Source organism: Podarcis erhardii (genome assembly GCF_964252035.2).
Source record: "Podarcis erhardii genome assembly, chromosome: 17".
NCBI lineage: Eukaryota > Metazoa > Chordata > Lepidosauria > Squamata > Lacertidae > Podarcis > Podarcis erhardii.
Window position 1 is genome coordinate 4,817,762 of NC_138515.1, and position 20,125 is coordinate 4,837,886.

Genomic DNA, 20,125 nt, shown 5'->3' on the forward strand with positions numbered 1-20,125 from the left:
GTGGTATTATGCAAACAAGGAACTTCGAGTCAGAGGCAGAATTCATCGTCCCAAGAGTCTCAGCTGATTTTCTTATGGCTGCAGAGATGCACTTGAAGCCATGTAGGGAAATCCACTGTCTGAAGGGTGTTCGGTTAACTAGGATCGGGGTGTAATCCTTGTTCCGAGGAGAAAAGATGACTCAGAACAGCCATTCGTATAACTTATTCGGATTGCAGAATCTGGTTGGTTTTTGAATCGGTACAGAATTCGTGTGTAGAATGTTGGAGTTGTAAAGGATACTCAATAAGATGATCATTTTTAAAAAAAACAATAACAACCCCCCAAAAACCTTGACAGAGATGGAGAACTTGTGGTTCCCCAGACATGATTGAACCACAACTCCTGTCATCCATAACCCATCCATAACCCAGAATGCGGCAGCTAGACTGGTGACTGGGAGCAGCCGCTGAGACCATATAACACTGGTCTTGAAAGACCTACACTGGCTCCCAGTACGTTTCCGAGCACAATTCAAAGTGTTGGTGCTGACCTCTAAAGCCCTAAACGACCCAGTATACCTGAAGGAGCGTCTCCACCCCCATCGTTCTGCCCGGACACTGAGGTCCAGCGCCGAGGGCCTTCTGGTGGTTACCTCACTGCAAGAAGCCAAGTTACAGGGAACCAGGGAGAGGGCCTTCTCGGTAGTGGCACCCGTCCTGTGGAACGCCCTCCCACTAGATGTCAAAGAGAAAAATAACTACCAAACTTTTAGAAGACATCTGAAGGCAGCCCTGTTTAGGGAAGCTTTTAATGCTTAATAGGTTATTGTATTTTAGTGTTTTGTCAGAAGCCGCCCAGAGTGGCTGGGGAAACCCAGCCAGATGGGCGGGGTATAAATAATAAATTATTATTATTATTATTATTACTAAGGCATGCTGGACTGCGGGGGAGGGGGAGGTTGAGGGGGGTTGGAGTCCAACAACATTTGGAGGGTCACTGGTTCCTTTGCGTCAGATCTAGGCAATCCTGGATCGAAATCAGATTCCATTGGCCGTCCAAAAAGCTCCTCACAGTGACTAAGTCTAGCTTCTTCCACTTGTGTTGTCCAAACCCCTTTCCTTCCTTTGCACCCTCTCCTGCTACTCACGGTAGTTTTCTCCAGGCAGTGCAACAAATGATGGTGTTGCATTTCAAAGGCTGATCGGTTACGCACAGCCAAGACATGAGCATCAGGGTCTCTGTCCTGTAGAGGGAAAGAGAGGAGCACCAATTAATTGAAGCAGACTGTCTGAAGGCACACAAGGCCACCGCCACCTTGCTGAAGTGAAGCAGGTCTGGCTCAATGCCTGGATGGGTGTTTGCCCAGGAACATAAAGGCAGGAATATATAGGTATGCAAATAAATAGGATAAATACATACATACACATTTGATTTCAACAATTGGCAGCACTGGGTGCTATCCAACAAAGTAAAACACTGAGTAAAACATAGCGCATAGTTAAGCGATGAAATTCGCTCCTGCAAGAGGCAGGGAGGTTCCACCAGCCTTGCTGACTTTAAAAGAATTAGACAGATTCATGAAGGAGAGGGCTATCAGTGACTACTAGCCGTGTTGACTATATTCCGCCTCCAATGTCAGAGGAAGGATGCTTCCGAATACGACATCCTGGGTATCGTAAATGAGGGGGGCGCTGGCGTACTCAGGTCCTACTGGTGTGCTTCCCATTGGCATCTGATTCCCCACTGTGATGGTGGACCAGGTGGGCCTTGGGCATGATCCAGGAGGGCTCTGCTTAGAGCAGACCTATTGAAATCAAAGTCAAGTCCATACATTTCAATGGATCTGTTCTGAGGAAAGCTATGGCTTGAATACCAACATACATGTGGTGGTGGAGGAGTTTGGATTTGATATCCTGTTTTATCACTACCCTAAGGAGTCTCAAGTGGGACGCGGGTGGCGCTGTGAGTTAAACCACAGAACCTAGGGCTTGCCAATCAGATGGTTGGCAGTTTGAATTCCTGCAAGGGGGTGAGCTCCTGTTGCTCGGTCCCTGCTCCTGCCAACCAAGCAGTTCAAAAGCATGTCAAAGTGCAAGTAGATAAATAGGTACCGCTCCGGCGGGAAGGTAAACGGCGTTTCCGTGCGCTGCTGCTCTGGTTTGCCAGAAGTAGCTTAGTCATGCTGGCCACATGACCCGGAAGCTGTATGCCGGCTCCCTCAGCCAATAAAGCGAGGTGAGTGCCGCAACCCCAGAGTCGTCCACGACTGGACCTAATAGTCAGGGGTCCCTTTACCTTCAAGGAGTCTCAAAGCGGCTAACAATCTCCTTTCCCTTCCTCCCCCACAACGAACACTCTGTGAGGTGAGTGAGGCTGAGAGACTTCAAAGAAGTGTGACTTCAAAGAAGAGAGCATGTGGAGGAGCGGGGAATCGAACCCGGTTCACCAAATTACAAGTCCACTGCTCTTAACCACTACACCACACTGGCTCTCATAGGTGACAAGTGCCTATGCATCGGGGCACACTTTGGGTATAGGCGCATGTGCATACATGCCCACATTAGAGCCAATCAGCACATTCAGAAAAATCACTTGGGACGCAAGTACTTCGGGCTATAGCTGGGTGATGCAAGTTTGACTGTTTTCGCATTTAAAAGAAATTCCCCTGTGCAGAGAAAACTAGGGCATCATGGCTAGGACTCGGCTAGGACTTGTAGGCAGAGCCTGTGGCCAACCAATTCTAGCTCTGCCCCCCCCCATCTCCCTGCTGAGCTCTATAAGGGCAACTAAGACTGAGGAGGAGCCCAATGCAGTCTTGATGTAAGCAAGAAAGCAGGTAGAGGTTGGCTGAGGGCAGACTTCCGGTTGGTGGGCCAATGCCTAATGGAGCCACCTCTGTTTGTACATCCCACTTTTCCATTCCAAGAAAAGCCCAAAGCAGCCGAGAAAACCAGTGTTGAGCGTTCAACTGCGTGGTCCATACCTCGAGGCCCCCGTTCTGCTTGTACTGAAGGAAAGCGTTGGTGGTGCCGCTCTTGGCGAGGCGGATCCGGGCCAGGCGAACCTTCTGCAAGGGGGAGAGATGGAGGACTGTGTATGGAATGAGAGGCAGGTGTGGCCCTCCCCTCCCTCCCTCCCCCCCTCCTCCCATTGCCCTTCTGCCTTCTCTCTTCCGCCTGGCCGCACAGCTACCTGTTGAGCTCGCCGCTTATCTGCCCGCTGGTTCTGGTGGTAGATGCGGCTGAAGTTGGAAACGATGACAGGTACAGGGAGGGCGATGACCAGCACCCCACTCAGAGAGCAGATGGAACCAAAGATCTTCCCTGCAATGGTGCTCGGGACCATATCACCGTAGCTGGAAGGGAGATGGTCGTTAGTGAAGTTCTTGGGGTCTTGCCTGACCTTGCTCCGTCACACATGCGCATGGCTAACCCCCTTTCCTCCTGCAGCGCATGGAGCTGCACACCTTCCTAGGACGATACTGTGTGTGGGTTGTGGAGGGATTGGCTGGCAACTCAGAGGGAAAAGGAAGGAGGTTAGAGTTAGCTTTTTCCTGTTTGCTGGCTGTTGATTATCTTGGGGCATATTCTTGATGCTGCTTTTAGCAAGTTATACAACGATTAGGCTGTGATAATGGAGAGAGGCAACGTTTGTGTGTGTGTGTAATTCTGGTAGGGATGCCAAGTTTCTCAACCCCCCAACACACACACACTGAGCTGCCTCCTATATGTTTAGCAGCAGTTTGAAATCCAGCAAAGTAGAGCTGATTTGCAAACAGAAATCCACCACTCCTTCAGAGTTCGCACATCACTGAATTTTGCAATGCAGTTCTTCAATCACATAACATGAATACTGTATATTCGGGAGAAGAGCACATAAAATATACATGTACCGATGCAAATAACATTAAAAATGCATTACATCTGGAGAAATTTCTCACCAAAATATGTCTATAAGACAAAAATGCATGCAAAAATGTGAATATTGGAGAAAAGGCACACAAAAATGCTGGTGGGTTTTCATGAGGATTATTATTATTCTTTTATTTTACATAAAACAAATTTCACAAAGATGAAGAAATTTGTAGAACTGAGCTTAAAGCCTGGGAAACTGAGAAACTGAAACTGAAACTGACACATTTGTCCCTCCATTGTAGCACCCCTCCCACATGGTCCTTATTTTACGTCTTGCATAAAGGTTGCATAAGCATGGGATTTTACTGAGCATAGCACTGAGCTCCTTCTTCCTCAAACAAGCTTGAAACCATGTGAGCGATGCCTGGTTAAATCGCAGAAACTTGAAGAGGACTAGGCAGGGTTTCCCGTACTTGGGAGAGCGCTGCATTGCTCTGCATCTCTCTCAAAGGCGAGTGAGAACAGCATAAATTATGCAAAGCATGCATTTGCAAATTGCATTTGTAGAATTTATTCAGGTCACAGAATCTGGTATTTCAGGTCACAAAATTGGTATTGCTTTAGCACCGAATTTTAAATTTGTTATAAACCGCAAAGAGTACACAGCCAGCCACAGACCTTGCATTAGGGTACAAGGTCTGAACAAGATGACCTACAAGCCTTTTCTAGCCTTTCCCACCAGCCACTCTAGCTGAACTTTAAACAGAAGCTTGTTGTGCAAACATTAATAGGTGACAATGTGGTCATGCTCATCTGTGTGCTGTGAAACTTCCTCATTTCTGCACATTGCACTGTGTTACAAGGCCCAAGAGCAGACCAGGAGAAGATTCTTGTCAGTTGGCAACACTAGTTTGCTGAAGGGCATATGAATTGAGAACGCTTATCTCAGCATCTCCATCTATGCAGGAAAGGAAAGTGAGTTCCTTGTCCACCCGCCCACCTTTGGGTAACTACAATCTCAAATAAGAATAGGGTCTCAACCTATAAAGCATGCCTGCCTGAATCAGTCAGCAGTCTAATTCAATTCCTAAGAGAAATTTGGAGGAAAAGTTCTCTGAAGAAGATCAAAATCAGATAACTGCATAGGCTCATAAGAACAAAATTCACACAGGCAGTAAAATGATTAGGACCAGGCTGCGTTCAAAATGCAAGTTTGTAAGGTTTCAAGTTAAATTTTATCGATTTCCAGCCTGAGAAGGAACTCTATGCAACTCAAAAGGTCACATACTGCATTGTGAACATTGCTTGGTCCTGATAAAGATATTATTTTTACTAATTCTATGAGTTCCCTCACCCAACTCCCCCTGCAAAACAAAGGAAGAGTCAAAGCCTGAGCATAGCACTTGAAAATAGCAATTAATTTTTATTTGAAGATTGCCCAACTCATTTTGAAAATGTTCATTTTCAAGGGCAAAAGGCCTGCATTTGTCCTAGTCTGGTACATCAGCCCAAAGAGAGTTTACTCCCTGCTGTGCTGGGATAAGACTCTTGGTCCCTGGGAAAGATAAGTTTTGAAACACGTCAAACAAATTTCAAAGCATAAGAATAATAATTGCTGTTTTGCAAGCACCAGGCAAAGGTTTTGCCTCTCCCTGTGCCCCTACCTCCCCCAGCCTGTGAATGACCCCAAACAGGAGTATGCAATGGGTGACCAAATACTGTTGGACTCCAACTCCCATCAGCCCCTGCCAGTATGGCCCATGGCCAGTGATCATGGGAATTGTAGTCCATCAACATGTGAGTGGCCAAAGGCTCCTCACCCCCTGTCCTAAAATATACCCATCACCTACCTGAACATTGCAGAGAGAGACCTCTAAATGTTCTTCCCTTGGAAGATGGCAAGCTCCCCTCCCTTGGAGGTTTCTAAGGTAGGTGGAATGGCCATCTGTCATGCATGCTTTAATTGAGATTCCTGCATTACTGGGGGCTAGACTAGATGGCCTTTGGGGTCCCTTCCAACTCTACAATTCTATGATTCTTTGGGTGCATGGCTTCACAAGAGGGAGGGCTACAGCCACAGATTCCCTGGGCATAGTAAGCTTGTGCCCACAGTGGCTGATTCTCCTTCCCTTGGACAACTTCCAGAAGATTGTCACCCCTCCAGTATACAGCTTGGAGCAACGCTCCACGAACCAAGTAGTTGAGTTATGGGCCAGGGATCTACAGCTCTGTCAGAAAACAGCAGGTTCTGAGAATTACAGCCTTAATAAGTCCTCGGTTTTCTCTGATGGACGGGCCCTTGGGAGATCATTAATGGGAGCAATACTGGGCAAGGGAGTAGGGGAAGCAGGTAATTGAATATTAAGACGCAGCAGGCTTCTGGGATGAATGAATGAATGCTAGAGAGCTCATCCAATCCAGTCTTGTTCTCCAAGTTTTTTCAGGAATTTGTACAAATGCACACACACATTCCTTCCGGTGGGGAGGAGGCAGGGTATGGGTTGTTTTCACCCCTGAATTTCTTTTTTACAGCCTGGATTTAATTACCTTTTCTTACAAAGTGCTCTGTACTTAAGTACAAAGTACAAAATATACACACATTACACGGAGCATAATGTGTCTCCATAATAAATACTGACTTGATAGATCAGATCAGTGGTGCATCGATCTCGCCCAGTATTCTGTTTGCAGCCAGCCATGTGCCTCTTTATTCTCAGCACTGGTACTTCACAGATAGACTACCACTGAATACGGAGGTTCCATTTTGCTATGTATCACAGCTAATGTCCACTGAAAAGTGTACACAAGCGTATCTGGACTCTTCTATTCGTGCCTTGCCGCATCAAAGTGCTCCCAACTGGTGACCCAGTCTTTTTCTGACTCCCATTAGGGAGTATTCCCCCCCCCCCATAATATTCTTTATTGGTTTTCATTTGCACACTCCACATACACATATTGTATTACATTTCACATTTACACCTGCTCCCCAGAGATGACTTCCCTCCTTCCCTTTTCTGGCCTTTTATATCACTTCTAACTTTTTCGCATTGTCTTTATCCATTTTGTGTATTATTGTTCTCCTTTTGTATTTGTCCATAGTGTCTATAGTCAAATAAATCCTCCTGTATATACAGTTCTTATTGTCTGTCTATATTCATTTACAACTACGGTACCATTGGTTACATTGATCACATTGTACATTTTACTTTTTGTTATTTTCTTTATCCAGAAATTTTCTTTCTATTTCATATTAGGAGGTTTATTTCAATTCAACTGGTTTCACTCTTTCACCTTATCCTTCCTATGTATGACATAAATTTTTCCCATTCTTTTTGAAATGTTTCATTGTCCTGTTGTCGAATTTCCCCTGTTAATCTAGCTATTTCTTCATATTTCATTACCATTAGGGAGTATTTTCAAACAGAAAGTGCTACCTGAGACACAAATCTGCCCTTCAGGCTTGCTGCGGTGCTTGTACCTGGTATACTCTAGTGCCGGTGTATGAGTGCAAAATAAGTTTAAGCAGCATTTAATTGACAGTCCCTGGCCACAGCAAGTCTCAGCTGACTCTCTGCATGGTTCCTTATCATATTGTCCTTGAACAAACAGGCACCGTATTATCATAGGGAAGGGCGGTTTCTAGGGCCCCATTTGCACAACACATTTAAAGCACTATCACAACACTTTAACAGTCATGGCTCCCCCCTCAAAGAATCCTGGGAACTGTAGTTTGTTAAGGGTGCTGAGAGTTGCAGGAGGCCTCACAGAGTTGCAGCTCCCAGAGTTTCCTGGGAAGAGGGATTGATCATTAAAGCACTCTGGAAGTTGAAGAAGAAGAAGAAGAGTTTGGATTTGATATCCCGCTTTATCACTACCCAAAGGAGTCTCAAAGCGGCTCACATTCTCCTTTCCCTTCCACTCCTACAACAAACACTCTGTGAGTTGAGTGGGGCTGAGAGACTTCAGAGAAGTGTGACTAGCCCAAGGTCACCCAGCAGCTGCAGGTGGAGGAGCGGGGAAGCAAACCCGGTTCACCAGATTACAAGTCCACCACTCTTAACCACTACACCACACTGGCTCTCCAGTTGTAGCCCAGGGGTGGGCAACCTAAGGCCCAGGGGCCCAATCGCTTTCTCTATCCTGCCTGCGGACAATCCGGAAATCAGCATGTTTTTATATGAGTAGAATGTGTCCTTTTATTTAAAATGCATCTCTGGGTTATTTGTGGGGCATAGGAATTTGTTCTCCCCCCCTTCAAAATATAGTCCGCCCCCCCACGTGGTCTGAGGGACAGTGGACCGGCCCCCGGCTGAAAAAGGTTGCTGACCCCTGTTGTAGCGCCTGAATAGGGGTCTCCTAACAAGTCTCACTACCCTTAACAAGCAACAATACCCAAGATTCTTTGACGGGGTAGCCATGACTATTAAAGGGGAATAATAGGGTGGTATTCAACTAAATATTTGCACAACTACTGCAAGGATTAGCACAAGGCCAATAGGTTTCCCCCCTTTTCCTTTGCCAGGCATGTGCCCTATGCTATCCCCAAATCTGCTCTGGAAGGATGGGGGGACAAACAGATCAGACTTAGGGGGTGCTTTGGGGAAAGAGAGGGGGATAATGCTTCATTGCAGAAAGAGAAAATACTTCACCAAGGGAATGTTCTCCTCAGCACCACATGGAGTACAGGACTTTAAATGTATGGTGCTGTTAACAGAGAAATCTGAGGGCTCCCTTGGACAAAAAAACAAGGACCAGTCAGGAATACCAGAGCAAAACAGCAGCCAGTAGGCTTGGTCTTTATTGAAGACTGTCGCGACAGGACTCCCACCTGCCACCAGGTGGAACAAGATGGAAGCCACGAACAAAACAGCCCCCAAACTTTTATTAGCTGCTAATCCCCATGTTACACCCCCCAAACTACATCACTAATACATCATGGTTACATTATGAAAGGGGAAGTCTGGTGGTAGTAATCTGAGCATCTTGGACGCTGCCCCATGGTTCTCCTTGCCCTCCACCAAACACCCATCAAGTGTAACAAAATAGATATTTATATTTCCCTGTTTCCCAGCCAAGTTAATCACACCCTTTTGTCTTCATCTGGGTTTGTTATTTCTGGAATGGCTACCTGTCTGGCACTCAGGTATCAGGATGCCAGGAATTATCACTCAGGCAGAGGGGCTGCTCAGTAGCTCAGTTCACATCTCTATATGAATTTCTGAAGTTTTCCCAGTGAGCCAGTACACAGATACATCTATCAGTGAATTTTTACATTTGGTATTGTGCAGCAAAGGCCCTTTGAATAGATAGGAAGAAACTGTGATGAAGTGTTTTGTGGGGACAAATCACAAAAGTCACAAAAGTGGTTGTGCTGATTTTGGTAATGGGCTGCATGTGCATGATATCTGCTGGAGGGGCAACCCCCCCAACCTATACATAAATTCATGCAACAGTGCAGAAATGGCCAGGAACTGAGGTCAGTGGCAGCCACGATAGTACCCAATCATTTCATTGAGTAATGTTGCCCCAAGACCTGCATTCTCCCTTCATCTTGATAGGAAAGAAAAGATATTCTGCACACGTTCAGAATGCCTGTTGTCTCTGTTTATAAAATATTTATCCCACCCTTCTTCCCAAAGGAGCCCAGGATCAAACATCAAAGCAATAAAACAATACAATTAAAAATAAATTAGATAATGTATTTAAAACACTTTAAAGCAATTAAGAACATCTGATTCTTTTTTTTTAAAAAAACAACCGTTAAGAATATCTGAAACCATTTTGAAACAACCACATACCCTCACAAACAATAATTCCAAGGTTACTGCAAACAGTATATTCATCCAACGCCCAGGTGAACAGGAATGTTTAAAAATTCTTCATGCACGTTAATAACGAGGGAAACAGATGCACCTCACCAGGGAAAGTATTTTACAAACAAGGGGCTGCAACCAAGAAGGCCCTGTCACGAACTGATGCCAACCGGGCAGCTCTTAGCAGCAGCAGCAGCAGCACCAGCACCAACAGGGCCTCACCTGCCAATTGCAGGGCCCAAAATGGTGGTGATTACTTGGCATGCTCTAGGTCAGGGGTCAGCAAACTTACCACGCCTTGGGCCAGTGTCTCCAGTGCTGATTGTGCAGTGGGCCTGAGGGCAGGGGAGTGCCAATATGTGTGTGCACACACTATTTCCAGCACACTTCTGGGCCGGAGGAGCACCGGAACTGGTTTGTGCGCATGTGCACGAGCCTCCTCTGACCTGGATGTGCACCGGAAATAATGCTTGCGCATGATCATGCTTGCACATGCACACAAGCTATTTCCAGTGCTCCTCCAACCCGGAAGTGGGCAGCAGCGCAGCGCCAGTAAGAGCAGGTGGTGGGGGTCGCTGCAGGCCGGATAAACGAGTCCCGCGAGCCAGGGGACCCCTGCTCTAGGTTTAAGCCTTGAAAACAAATTCAAGAGTAACACCCCTGAAAGTTCTGGCTCACAATAAGCCTTGTGCTGATCAGAGAACACCAAACCCGGCACCCTTTGTGGTTTTTATACTCTCTCCCCACAAGAGAGTGCAGCTCCTGGCAGCTGCCCCTGGTCATCTATGACGCAGACCTAAATCGTGCCTTTTTATGCCTTTTTGTGCACTGGAAAACAATTAGAGGCTTTTCTGTTCTTTGCCTCCTTGCCTCATTGCTAAACAAGGACTGTTTCTTTCATCCTTCTCCCATGAGTGCTGCTTTCTAAATCCTTTAACATCTCCGTGGCTTTCCTCTGATCTTTGGTTCATTTACATCTTTCTTTCAATTGGGCTCACACCACGGCACAAGATGCTAACCTGAAATCTAGCATGTGCTCAGCTGATACAGACCTGGTTCTCCCCAGCGTATACAGATGGGGAAACATTGTGGAGATGCGTTGAGGTAAAGAGCTGTGCAGCTGCTCCAACCACTACACCAACTCCTCTGACCGCGCAGCTCCTATCCTTGCTGCTTTGACTGGGAGCTTTAGGCAAAGGATATTCAGAAAAAGATGGGTCTTAAGGAAGGAATCTAAAAGCTGAGATAGGGGGACTTGTGGAAATGGTCGTGTTCTTCAGGTGCCAGTATAAGTCTATTGCGTGGCAAGTTCCCGACCCCCCCAGGTATAAATAATGACACATGAGACAATTATTAAGGTTAATGGGCTAAAAAAGGCCACAACTTTATTGGTTACAGGTGATGAGCGGTATTGGCTTAGGCATTGGACCTAACCGACTATATCTGACACCAGCCCGTTTGCTGGAAGTCCGCGAAGGGTTAACCACCAGTAGGGGGAGTCCTGCTAGGAGCTCCCCGGGGTCACCGATAGGGGGCATGCCTTAGGCCCTAACCTCCCTAGGCTTCAGAAAGGGCCACACACCCCAGAATCCTTTAACGGACTACCCTTCAATATGCAGGGCAGGTGATGGCGCTACCTCCCCTCTTTCCATCTACAGAACTATTCCAATGCCTAACCGCCAATATCCAGAAAGTTGTGGCGATTTGCTACGAGGTAGGCGAAAACCAAGTAGCTGGAGCCAATTTGCCAAGTGGAAAAATTCCTACCAGGCCCTTCAATGGCGACCAACCAAAGTACATAGCAAGGTCAAAGAAAGAAAGCCTTAAAAGGCAGGAGGGTGGGAAAACCGGAGCAGCTGGCGAGTGTCCAAAGAGGGAGATCCCTGGCTGCATCCTGCCTTTATGGGTCAGGCTACACCCCTGAACCAACCTGATTGGCTGGTTAGGGGCGTGACGCAGCCGGGAATCACCCAATTGCGCAGGGCTGGCCTCCCACCCCCCTGCGCACGTGGGAGGGTCGTGAACTCTACCTCCTCCTCAAGGCGGAAGTGGCTTTTCTTGAGGGTGACATGGACTCCCACAAATAAAAGGGGTGCTGCTTGGTTCAGGCAGCTACTTAAGTCTCTCTTTCTCCATTATGTGGAGATAGGATTAGTAGGATATTCCTCTGAATACTTTGACAACAGAATAGTTGTTGGGCTCCAACTCCCATCAGCTCAAGCCAGCTTGGCCAATGGACAAGGATGATGGGAGCTGTAGTCCATCAATATCTGGAGGGCCACAGGTTCCCCACTCTGCCGCAGTAGTTCCAGTATAGAAGAGTGTGAGCCTTTGCGACAAGGACCTATGGCCTCAATGCAGCTAGAGTTTGATATGTCTGAGGTCTAGTTCTGACACATGATGGAAAGCCACTTCAGACTGTAACTGGTGGCAGCTGCCCCTAAGGTTCTTCCTCTGTTTCTTCTTCAGTTCTGAGGGCTGACATGAGTGGACATTTCACTGTTCAAAGGCAAGAGGAACCTTCACACGGAAAAGTGGTATGTCACGGAGAAGACTGTCAGGTGGCCGAGGAAACAAGACCCACAGCAGGTTGCCAGGAACGGATAAGACAAAGAAAGTCCTTACCATCTGCTTTATATTCAATATTTACAGAGAGAGGCTTGGAACGCAGCCTCTTCGAATAATGGTGTTGTCCCGAATGACTCTCCACTGCCTTTTTTCTCCCGCTTCCTCATTCACCATCATCTCCTCTACGGGTGGCACTGAGGGCCCTTTGTTTCTGAGCCCTTTGCTGTACTACTTTCAAGGCTCGCTAGGCTCAGGGTGGTGGTGGTCTGGAATGCTTTCTAAAAACACTGTGTCCATCAGCTGTTGCCCTCCTGGTGGTTCCTTTTCTTCCCCTCCCACGATTTCCCAGCTTTCCCCTTCATCTGCCTCTGAGCTGTGACCTGCCTCAAACCCCTGTTGTAAATCTTAACTGTCTTCTTCTACTCTGGAAGGGTCAGGTTGGGGAGGTGGTCTCCACCATTCCTCCAGTGTGGTGTAGTGGTTAAGAGCGGTAGTCTTGCAATCTGGGGAACCGGGTTCGCTTCCCCGCTCCTCCACATGCAGCTGCTGGGTGACCCTGGGCCAGTCACACTTCTCTGAAGTCTCTCAGCCCCACTCACCTCACAGAGTGTTTGTTGTGGGGTAGGAAGGGAAAGGAGAATGTTAGCCGCTTTGAGACTCCTTCGGGTAGTGATAAAGCAGGATATCAAATCCAAACTCCTCCTCTTCTTCTTCTTCTTATCTGCCCAGTCCCTAACAAAAACTTAGCTAGAAACTTTCTCCCTGACTTCAAGTTTTCTGGTACTGGCATTGTGTGTGCATAGCGGCATTTGACTACATGAGAGCAGGGGCATAACGCCATCTGCCAGCACCTGGGGCGGGTGCATACAGACACACATGGAGGGGCAGAGCATGCTTGCTCAGCCCTCGCCCCCGACAAGCAGCTGCTTGTGCGCTAGGTGGGGGTGCACAGGGTGAAAAGCACCCTCCATGCTCTCCAGTCGCCGTTGCCAGGGCAACAGCCCCCCGGCACCCCCCATGCTACATCACCGCATGAGAGCCAGCCTTTGGTCTGAAGCATCACAGACCAGACACAGGTTGCCTACCTCATCTGCTGTTTACAAGACCTCCACCTATGTCCCACTGAAGCCAGTCAGACAAGCCAGCCATCATTTGTTCCTGTTGCTATCAATTAGTTATGATTATGGTTACGTGGGTTGTGGCCCATCTATGTCGTTTATAATTATGTCATGCTGCTGTTTATTTGTTTAGGAATTTTTACACCACCCTTACAATGCACATAGATGACACAAAGCAGCTTGCAGTAATTAATACTTGTTCCGATCCCTCTCGTGCTAAGGCAGATTACCAATCAAAATACTTAATTACATTTAATTACTTCAGATGCATGCTTATATCTCCTTTGAATCCATGAGGTCCTACAACCAAGTCATTAGCTCCCTAATTTGGCTAATACAGTGGTACCTCTGGTTACGTACTTAATTCGTTCTGGAGGTCCGTTCTTAACCTGAAACTGTTCTTAACCTGAAGCACCACTTTAGCTAATGGGGCCTCCTGCTGCCGCTGCGCCGCCGGAGCACGATTTCTGTTCTCATCCTGAAGCAAAGTTCTTAACCTGAGGTACTATTTCTGCCAACCTGAGGTAATATTGCAAATTGCTAGGTTGCCATTTTAAATACAGTGGTACCTCAGGTTAAGAAGTTAATTTGTTCTGGAGGGCGATCTTAACCTGAAACTGTTCTTAACCTGAGGTACCACTTTGGCTAATGGGGCCTCCTTCTGCTGTCGCGCGATTTCTGTTCTCATCCTGAAGCAAAGTTCTTAACCTGAGGTACTATTTCTGGGTTAGCAGAGTCTGTAACCTGAAGCGTATGTAACCTGAAGCGTATGTAACCCGAGGTACCACTGTATGTATTTATTTATTACATTTATTCATCACTTTTCACATACAGAAGTATGTCCCAAAGCAACTTTCAGGACAAAAGACACTAAAACTCAGTGTAAAACAATAATAAAACACAGAAACTACCCCCCCCCCACACACACAACCAAGAATATTTCTGCAAAGACAGATCCTACCCACCCCACTAACAGATGAGCAGTAGAAAGGCACAACTCATGACACTTCTAATTAACAATTCAAGGCCTAGGTAAACAGAATTTTTTGGCCTGGTGTCTAATAGCAAACAATGATGGCACCAGGCATACATCTCTAGGGACAGCATTCCACAAAAGTGGGGCCACCACTGAGAAGCCCGTTCCTGTTTTGCCACCCTCTCCACTTCTCTAGCAGGATGCACATGGAGAAGGGCTCTCATGAGGAACACAGTGTCTGGCTAGGTTCATATGAAAAGTTGCAGCTCTTAAGGTGCTGCAGCCCTGAGCTGCATGAACAATATTGGTCAAAACCAAAAGCACTTCAAATGGAACCTGGAAACTAACTGGTAGCTGGTGCAGTTGCGCCAGAATTGGTGTTATATGTTCAGATTGCCTTGCCCCAGTCAGCAATCCGGCCTCCAAATTCTGCACCACCTGCAGTTCCCACAGAGTCTTCAAAGGCAGCCCCACATATGTCTCGCTGCAGCAATCTAACCTAGAGGTTAACAAAGCATAGACCACAATAACAGCAGGGACAAAATCCCTGGGTCAGACACACCTACCTCACAGGGTTCCTGTGAGGATAAAATGTGTGTCAGAATTGTGTGCTGCCCTTGGAGGAAAGGCAGGACGTAAATGACATAAATACATAAATAAAATAACAATGGAGAAATATGCCTGTTAACACCTGCAAAATACATTTCTCTCACCACACAATGTTTCCATACTTAGTAACATTCGCGGTTTTTATCAATTCATTCATCCTAAGAACATAAGAAGTACCCGGCTGGTTCAGACCAAAAACCTACCTAGCACAGCATCTTGTTCCCACAAGGGAAGTGGGTGGCGCTGTGGTCTAAACCACTGAGCTCCTTACATTTGCTGATCGGAAGGCTGGTGGTTCGAATCCCCGTGATGGGGTGAGCTCCCGTTGCTCTGCCCCAGCTTCTGCCAACCTAGCAGTTCAAAAGCACGCTAGTGCAAGTAGATAAATAGGTACCACTGCGATGGGAAGGTATAGGCGTTTCCGTGCGCTCTGGCTTCCATCATGGTGTCCCGTTGTGCGGGAGCGGTTTAGTCATGCTGGCCACATGACCCAGAAGGTTGTCTGTGAACAAATGCTGGCTCCCTCGGCCTGAAAGCAAGATGAGCACTGCACCCCATAGAGGGGTCCAGGGGTCCTTTATCTCTAACTTACCCTGTTCCCACAGTGGCCAAGCAGATGTCTGTGGGAAGTGTATTATTATTATTATTATTATTATTATTATTATTATTATTATTATTAAAGTACAGCATGGGAGCAGCAGCATTCTAACCATTTGTAACTCCCAGCAACTGTCATTCAGACATATGCAGCCTCCGACAGTGGAGATAGAATATAACCATCACAGCTATTAGTCCCTGATAGCTGGCAACTTTAAAAGAGGATTAGGAATAAGGCTATCACACCACACAATCATATTCATAGCTCGCCCTTCTGCCAAGCGGTTAGCATGCATAGTTCTTCCTCTCAATTTTATCCTCACAATAACTCTGTCAAGGAGGTTGGGCTGACAGATAATGACAGAACTCAAGTCTCTCAGTGAAACTGATGTCTGAGGGGGAATTTGCACCCAGGTCTCTTCGTCAAAGTCTGTAGTTTAACCACAACACCACAGTAGCTGTCTGGGTTTGAGAGTTCGGCCTTCTACCAAGCAGTGCAGATCCCTCATTCCCACTGTCAATTCCGTTTTCAACACGTCTCATTCTTTTTCAGCACGTCTTTTGGCTTTGCTTTCCACACAGCACTTTATATTAATCTCGCCCTGAATTTCATCTTCTTGATGACAAGGCTGACTCGTCAATCCACCCAAACTCATTCTGGATTCTAATCCTGACCTCCAAAATGTAATGCAGTGCAATCAGTGCCAGCTTTGCTATGGCTGGGCGTTTGATAAGGCTCTTCTGTGCTCCTTCCTCCGAGTCCTGCATGAAAGTACTGAACCGTTCCACTTCCACACCACAATGAACCTCTGTGCAGGAGCTGGCAACCTCATTTGGTTACTGCCCTACTAATATTTACTCTCCAGTATGCTAAAGGTTCCCACCTCCTATTCGCAGGGAGTTGTGGTTGTTGTTTTAATAAATAATAATAATAATAATAATAATAATGATTTTTTTTTATACCCCGCCCATCTGGCTGGGTTTCCCCAGCCACTCTGGGCGGCTTCCAACTGAATATTAAAAACAATACAGCGTCAGACATTAAAAACTTCCCTAAACAGGGCTGCCTTCAGTTGTCTTTTAATAGTAAAATAGTTGTTTATTGCCTTGACATCTGCTGGGAGGACGTTCCATAGGGCAGGCGCCACTACCAAGAAGGCCCTCTGCCTGGTTCCCTGTAACCTCACTTCTTGCAACAAGGGAACTTTTACACAAAAGAAGATTAAAAATAAATAAATAAAATCTTCTGCCCACGGTCTGAAGTGGCACAATCCCTTTGTCATGGCCCCTGACTGCAGGGGTCGCAATATCTTGAAGAACACTCAAAGGAAAGGGGTGCACAGGTTGCTCCACCTGAGGAGGAACCTTTGGTATCTGCCCTCTCTGCTGAAGGATGTGGCCTGACCATCGTTTCTCAAACTCAGAAGATGAATTGCCAACAGCACCTTCACCTTCCCCGACTTTGCAGAAGGTAAACATATACAAAATGAGGCAAAGGACCTCTGAAAAAACACAGCCAGATCCTCCAGGGGGAACCGGGCCAGGCCACCTATAGTAGATGCCTTGTTGTGATGGCCTGGGAATCCGAATCTGAGGCTGAACTGGAGGAATCCCAGCCTGCACAGGAGTCCCCACCTCCAGGGCCGGCTGAACTGGGGCAGGGCCTTGATTCTGAAGCACCTGCACCTGTGCCAGATCCTCAGGAGCAGGAACCAGGTGAATCCACTCTGGCTCCAGAGGTGGTTGAGGACTCAGTGCCTACAGGTGAGTCTCCCCCTGGGCCCAGTAACCCTTCAGCCTCTCCTGAATTGCAGAGGCTCAGGGCAGAGAGGCGAAGGGAACTGGTTTCTCCCAGGAGGAGTGCTCGCCTTAAGGCCAGGAGAGGCAGGTCTCCTGGGGGCCAGGACCGCCCCTGGCCTCAGAGAAGATAAAGGCCATTCAGCCCGGTCCCAGGTTGCGGGAGCAATGTCGTTGATGAGCTGTTTCGGCCAGCATCCAGTCCTGTTTCCCCCAGAGTTCCTGTCCTTGCTCGGCTTCCCTCTGTGGACCCTGCTTCACCCAAGGAGGACTGTCTGCCGACCCTCAACTCAGGTCCTGGACCTCGTCCCACGGTAACCTCCTCCCCCCTGGACCAGCACACTTGTCCTATGCCTCCAGCTCACCATGAAGATGATATCCCTCTGTAACTGCAGCAAAAGGGGAGAGGTCAGAGCAGCAAGGACTGCTGGGAGCTGTCCTCCTTCTTCTTTTTCTTTGGCGATCACTCGTAGCCGAGTAAGATGGTCTTCCACAAACACGGTTTTAACAGTGAGTCCGTAAGTGACTGTGGAGGCCAGTTCTAGATCCACACATCCTTCCACAGTGGGGACATTGGTTTCCGGGCGGGAGTTGATCACGGTGTGGGTTTGCCAAGCGTGCCTTCCTCTTAGCACATTTCTCCCTTGCATCCTGAGTTTGAGTGTCTTCAAAGTCCATGACGCCTTTGGTAAAGGCTGTTCTCCAACTGGAGCGCTCGCAGGCCAATGTTTCCCAGTTGTCAGTGTGTATACTACATTTTTTTAGATTTGCCTTGAGACAGTCTGTAAACCTCTTGTTGACCACCAGCATTACGCTGTCCATGGTTCTGATGTCTGCTTAAAAAGACTTGACCTGACTCTGTCTGACTACATAACTTTTAGAAGACATCTGAAGACAGCCCTGTACTGGAAAGTTTTTAATGTCTGATGTTTTATTATGTTTTTTATATGCTGCAAGCAGCCCAGAGTGGCTGGGGAAACCTAGCCAGATGTGTGGGACATATTACTATTACTACTACTACTAGGCCCACCCTAGTAGTACTATAAAGAACCATAAAGTACCCTAGCCAGACCATAAAGAAGGCTGATCGCCGAAGAATGGATGCTTTTGAATCATGGTGTTGGAGGAGACTCTTGAGAGTCCCATGGACTGCAAGAAGATCAAACCTATCCATTCTGAAGGAAATTAGCCCTGAGTGCTCACTGGAAGGACATATCCTGAAGTAGAGGCTCCAGTACTTTGGCCACCTCATGAGAAGAGAAGGCTCCCTGGAAAAGACCCTGATGTTGGGAAAGATGGAGGGCACAAGGAGAGGGGGCGGCAGAGGACGAGATGGTTGGACAGTGTTCTCGAAGCTACCAGCATGAGTTTGACCAAGCTGCGGGAGGCAGTGGAAGACAGGAGTGCCTGGTGTGCTCTGGTCCATGGGGTCACGAAGAGTCGGACACGACTAAACGACTAAACAACAACTAGGCCCACCTAGAAGAGACTCAACTTGACCACATCCACTTCCACCATGAGTCTCAAGCCCCAACAGAACAGGATAGTTTTCCCCCACCGTGACATGCTGCCAGGTGATTCCCACCGTATCCCTGCTGCACGTGTAGTTCCTGTCTCTGGCACACATTGCAGGGCGGCAGAGAGGATTTCACACTAAGCTCAGCAACCCATCCCCAACCCTACCATTAGGGTAGATGGAGGTGGCTTCTGTAGAATAAATTGAGAGGGGAATGCCAAGTTGTCCTCTGCCTCAGGCAGCAACACGTCTTGGGCCAGGACCATGTTTAGCAGGAAGGCCAGCCTCAGGTTTTAGAGAAAAACAGAGCCCTGGATATTTGGGGCGTGGGGCATGGAGGACACTGGCTTGACATGAAATGAAGCTGTGACACTTAAGAATAACAGATATCTGAATATAAAAGGATGTCTGGCAGCTTTAAAGATAAGACAGCTTGTTGTTATCATCCAGTGATGCTGAACGCTTGTGGAACAGGCTTGTATTAGACCTCAACTATGATTTCAAGAATTGGTGTCTGAATTTGCTTGCTCTCCTTTTCCCTTTCCTCTCCATTCAGTTTCTTTCTGCATCATCTTAGGAACTGCCTCTGTACAGCACTAAGACAATTTTAGGTGCTTCATCAGTAACAATAAGTAGACACACACAGGCTTAGGGTTGCCAATGCTTATTCTGGTTGGTTTTCACCCAAATTAGTTCTCATTTCACACATATACCCAGAATGCCAGGGCAGAGAACAAGGCCATTCATGGTGCGCTGGTGAGCTTCTGGAGAATTTCTTTTTGTCTATTTATGGCCTACTGGTTGTGCGGGTTTCTCATAAAAAATAGTGGACAAGGGGAACCTCAGTCTGATCCAGCAAGGTACTTCTTATGCTCTTAAGTAAGAAGGGAAGGCCATTTTCAACCCACTTAATATAGATTCAATTAAGTCTTAATTGTTAAAATATCCTGCAAATGCATTCATGCATTCAAGAGTGCACTGGTGGATCACTGGGATCCCACAGCTTCCCTATCTTCTAATATGTGATCTGCTTTTTAAAAGTGCTCTGTGATTGCTTTTTGTGGTTTGTTTCATTTGTTTTGTTCTTAGGTTGCAATTTTATCTCATTTAAGGTTGTACATTTCTCTTATTTTGCACTGTGTTGATTTTGTGCACCTTTTGTAGAAAGGTGGGGTATAAAAGCTGCTGTAAACTAAAGTCAAAGAATGAAATAATGAAGTCAACACATCCCTGCAGCTTCATTTGTATGAAACTGCTCTTTATCCATTTTTTTTTTGGCAGCATTCAAAACAACA

The 20,125-nt window shown here is 47.0% G+C and overlaps 1 protein-coding gene across 2 annotated transcripts in view; it reads right to left on the minus strand.

Annotated features, from left to right (window-relative positions):
- KCND1 (potassium voltage-gated channel subfamily D member 1) overlaps positions 1–20,125 on the minus strand; it is a 71,503-nt gene that overhangs the window by 11,469 nt on the left and 39,909 nt on the right. For both annotated transcript variants that reach the window (XM_081845141.1, XM_081845140.1), the window contains exons 3-5: positions 3,175–3,337; positions 2,966–3,049; positions 1,130–1,225 (exon numbers count right to left, since the gene is read on the minus strand). In XM_081845141.1, the coding sequence (XP_081701267.1) occupies positions 1,130–1,225; positions 2,966–3,049; positions 3,175–3,337 (343 nt within the window). The remainder of the gene's footprint in view (positions 1–1,129; positions 1,226–2,965; positions 3,050–3,174; positions 3,338–20,125) is intronic.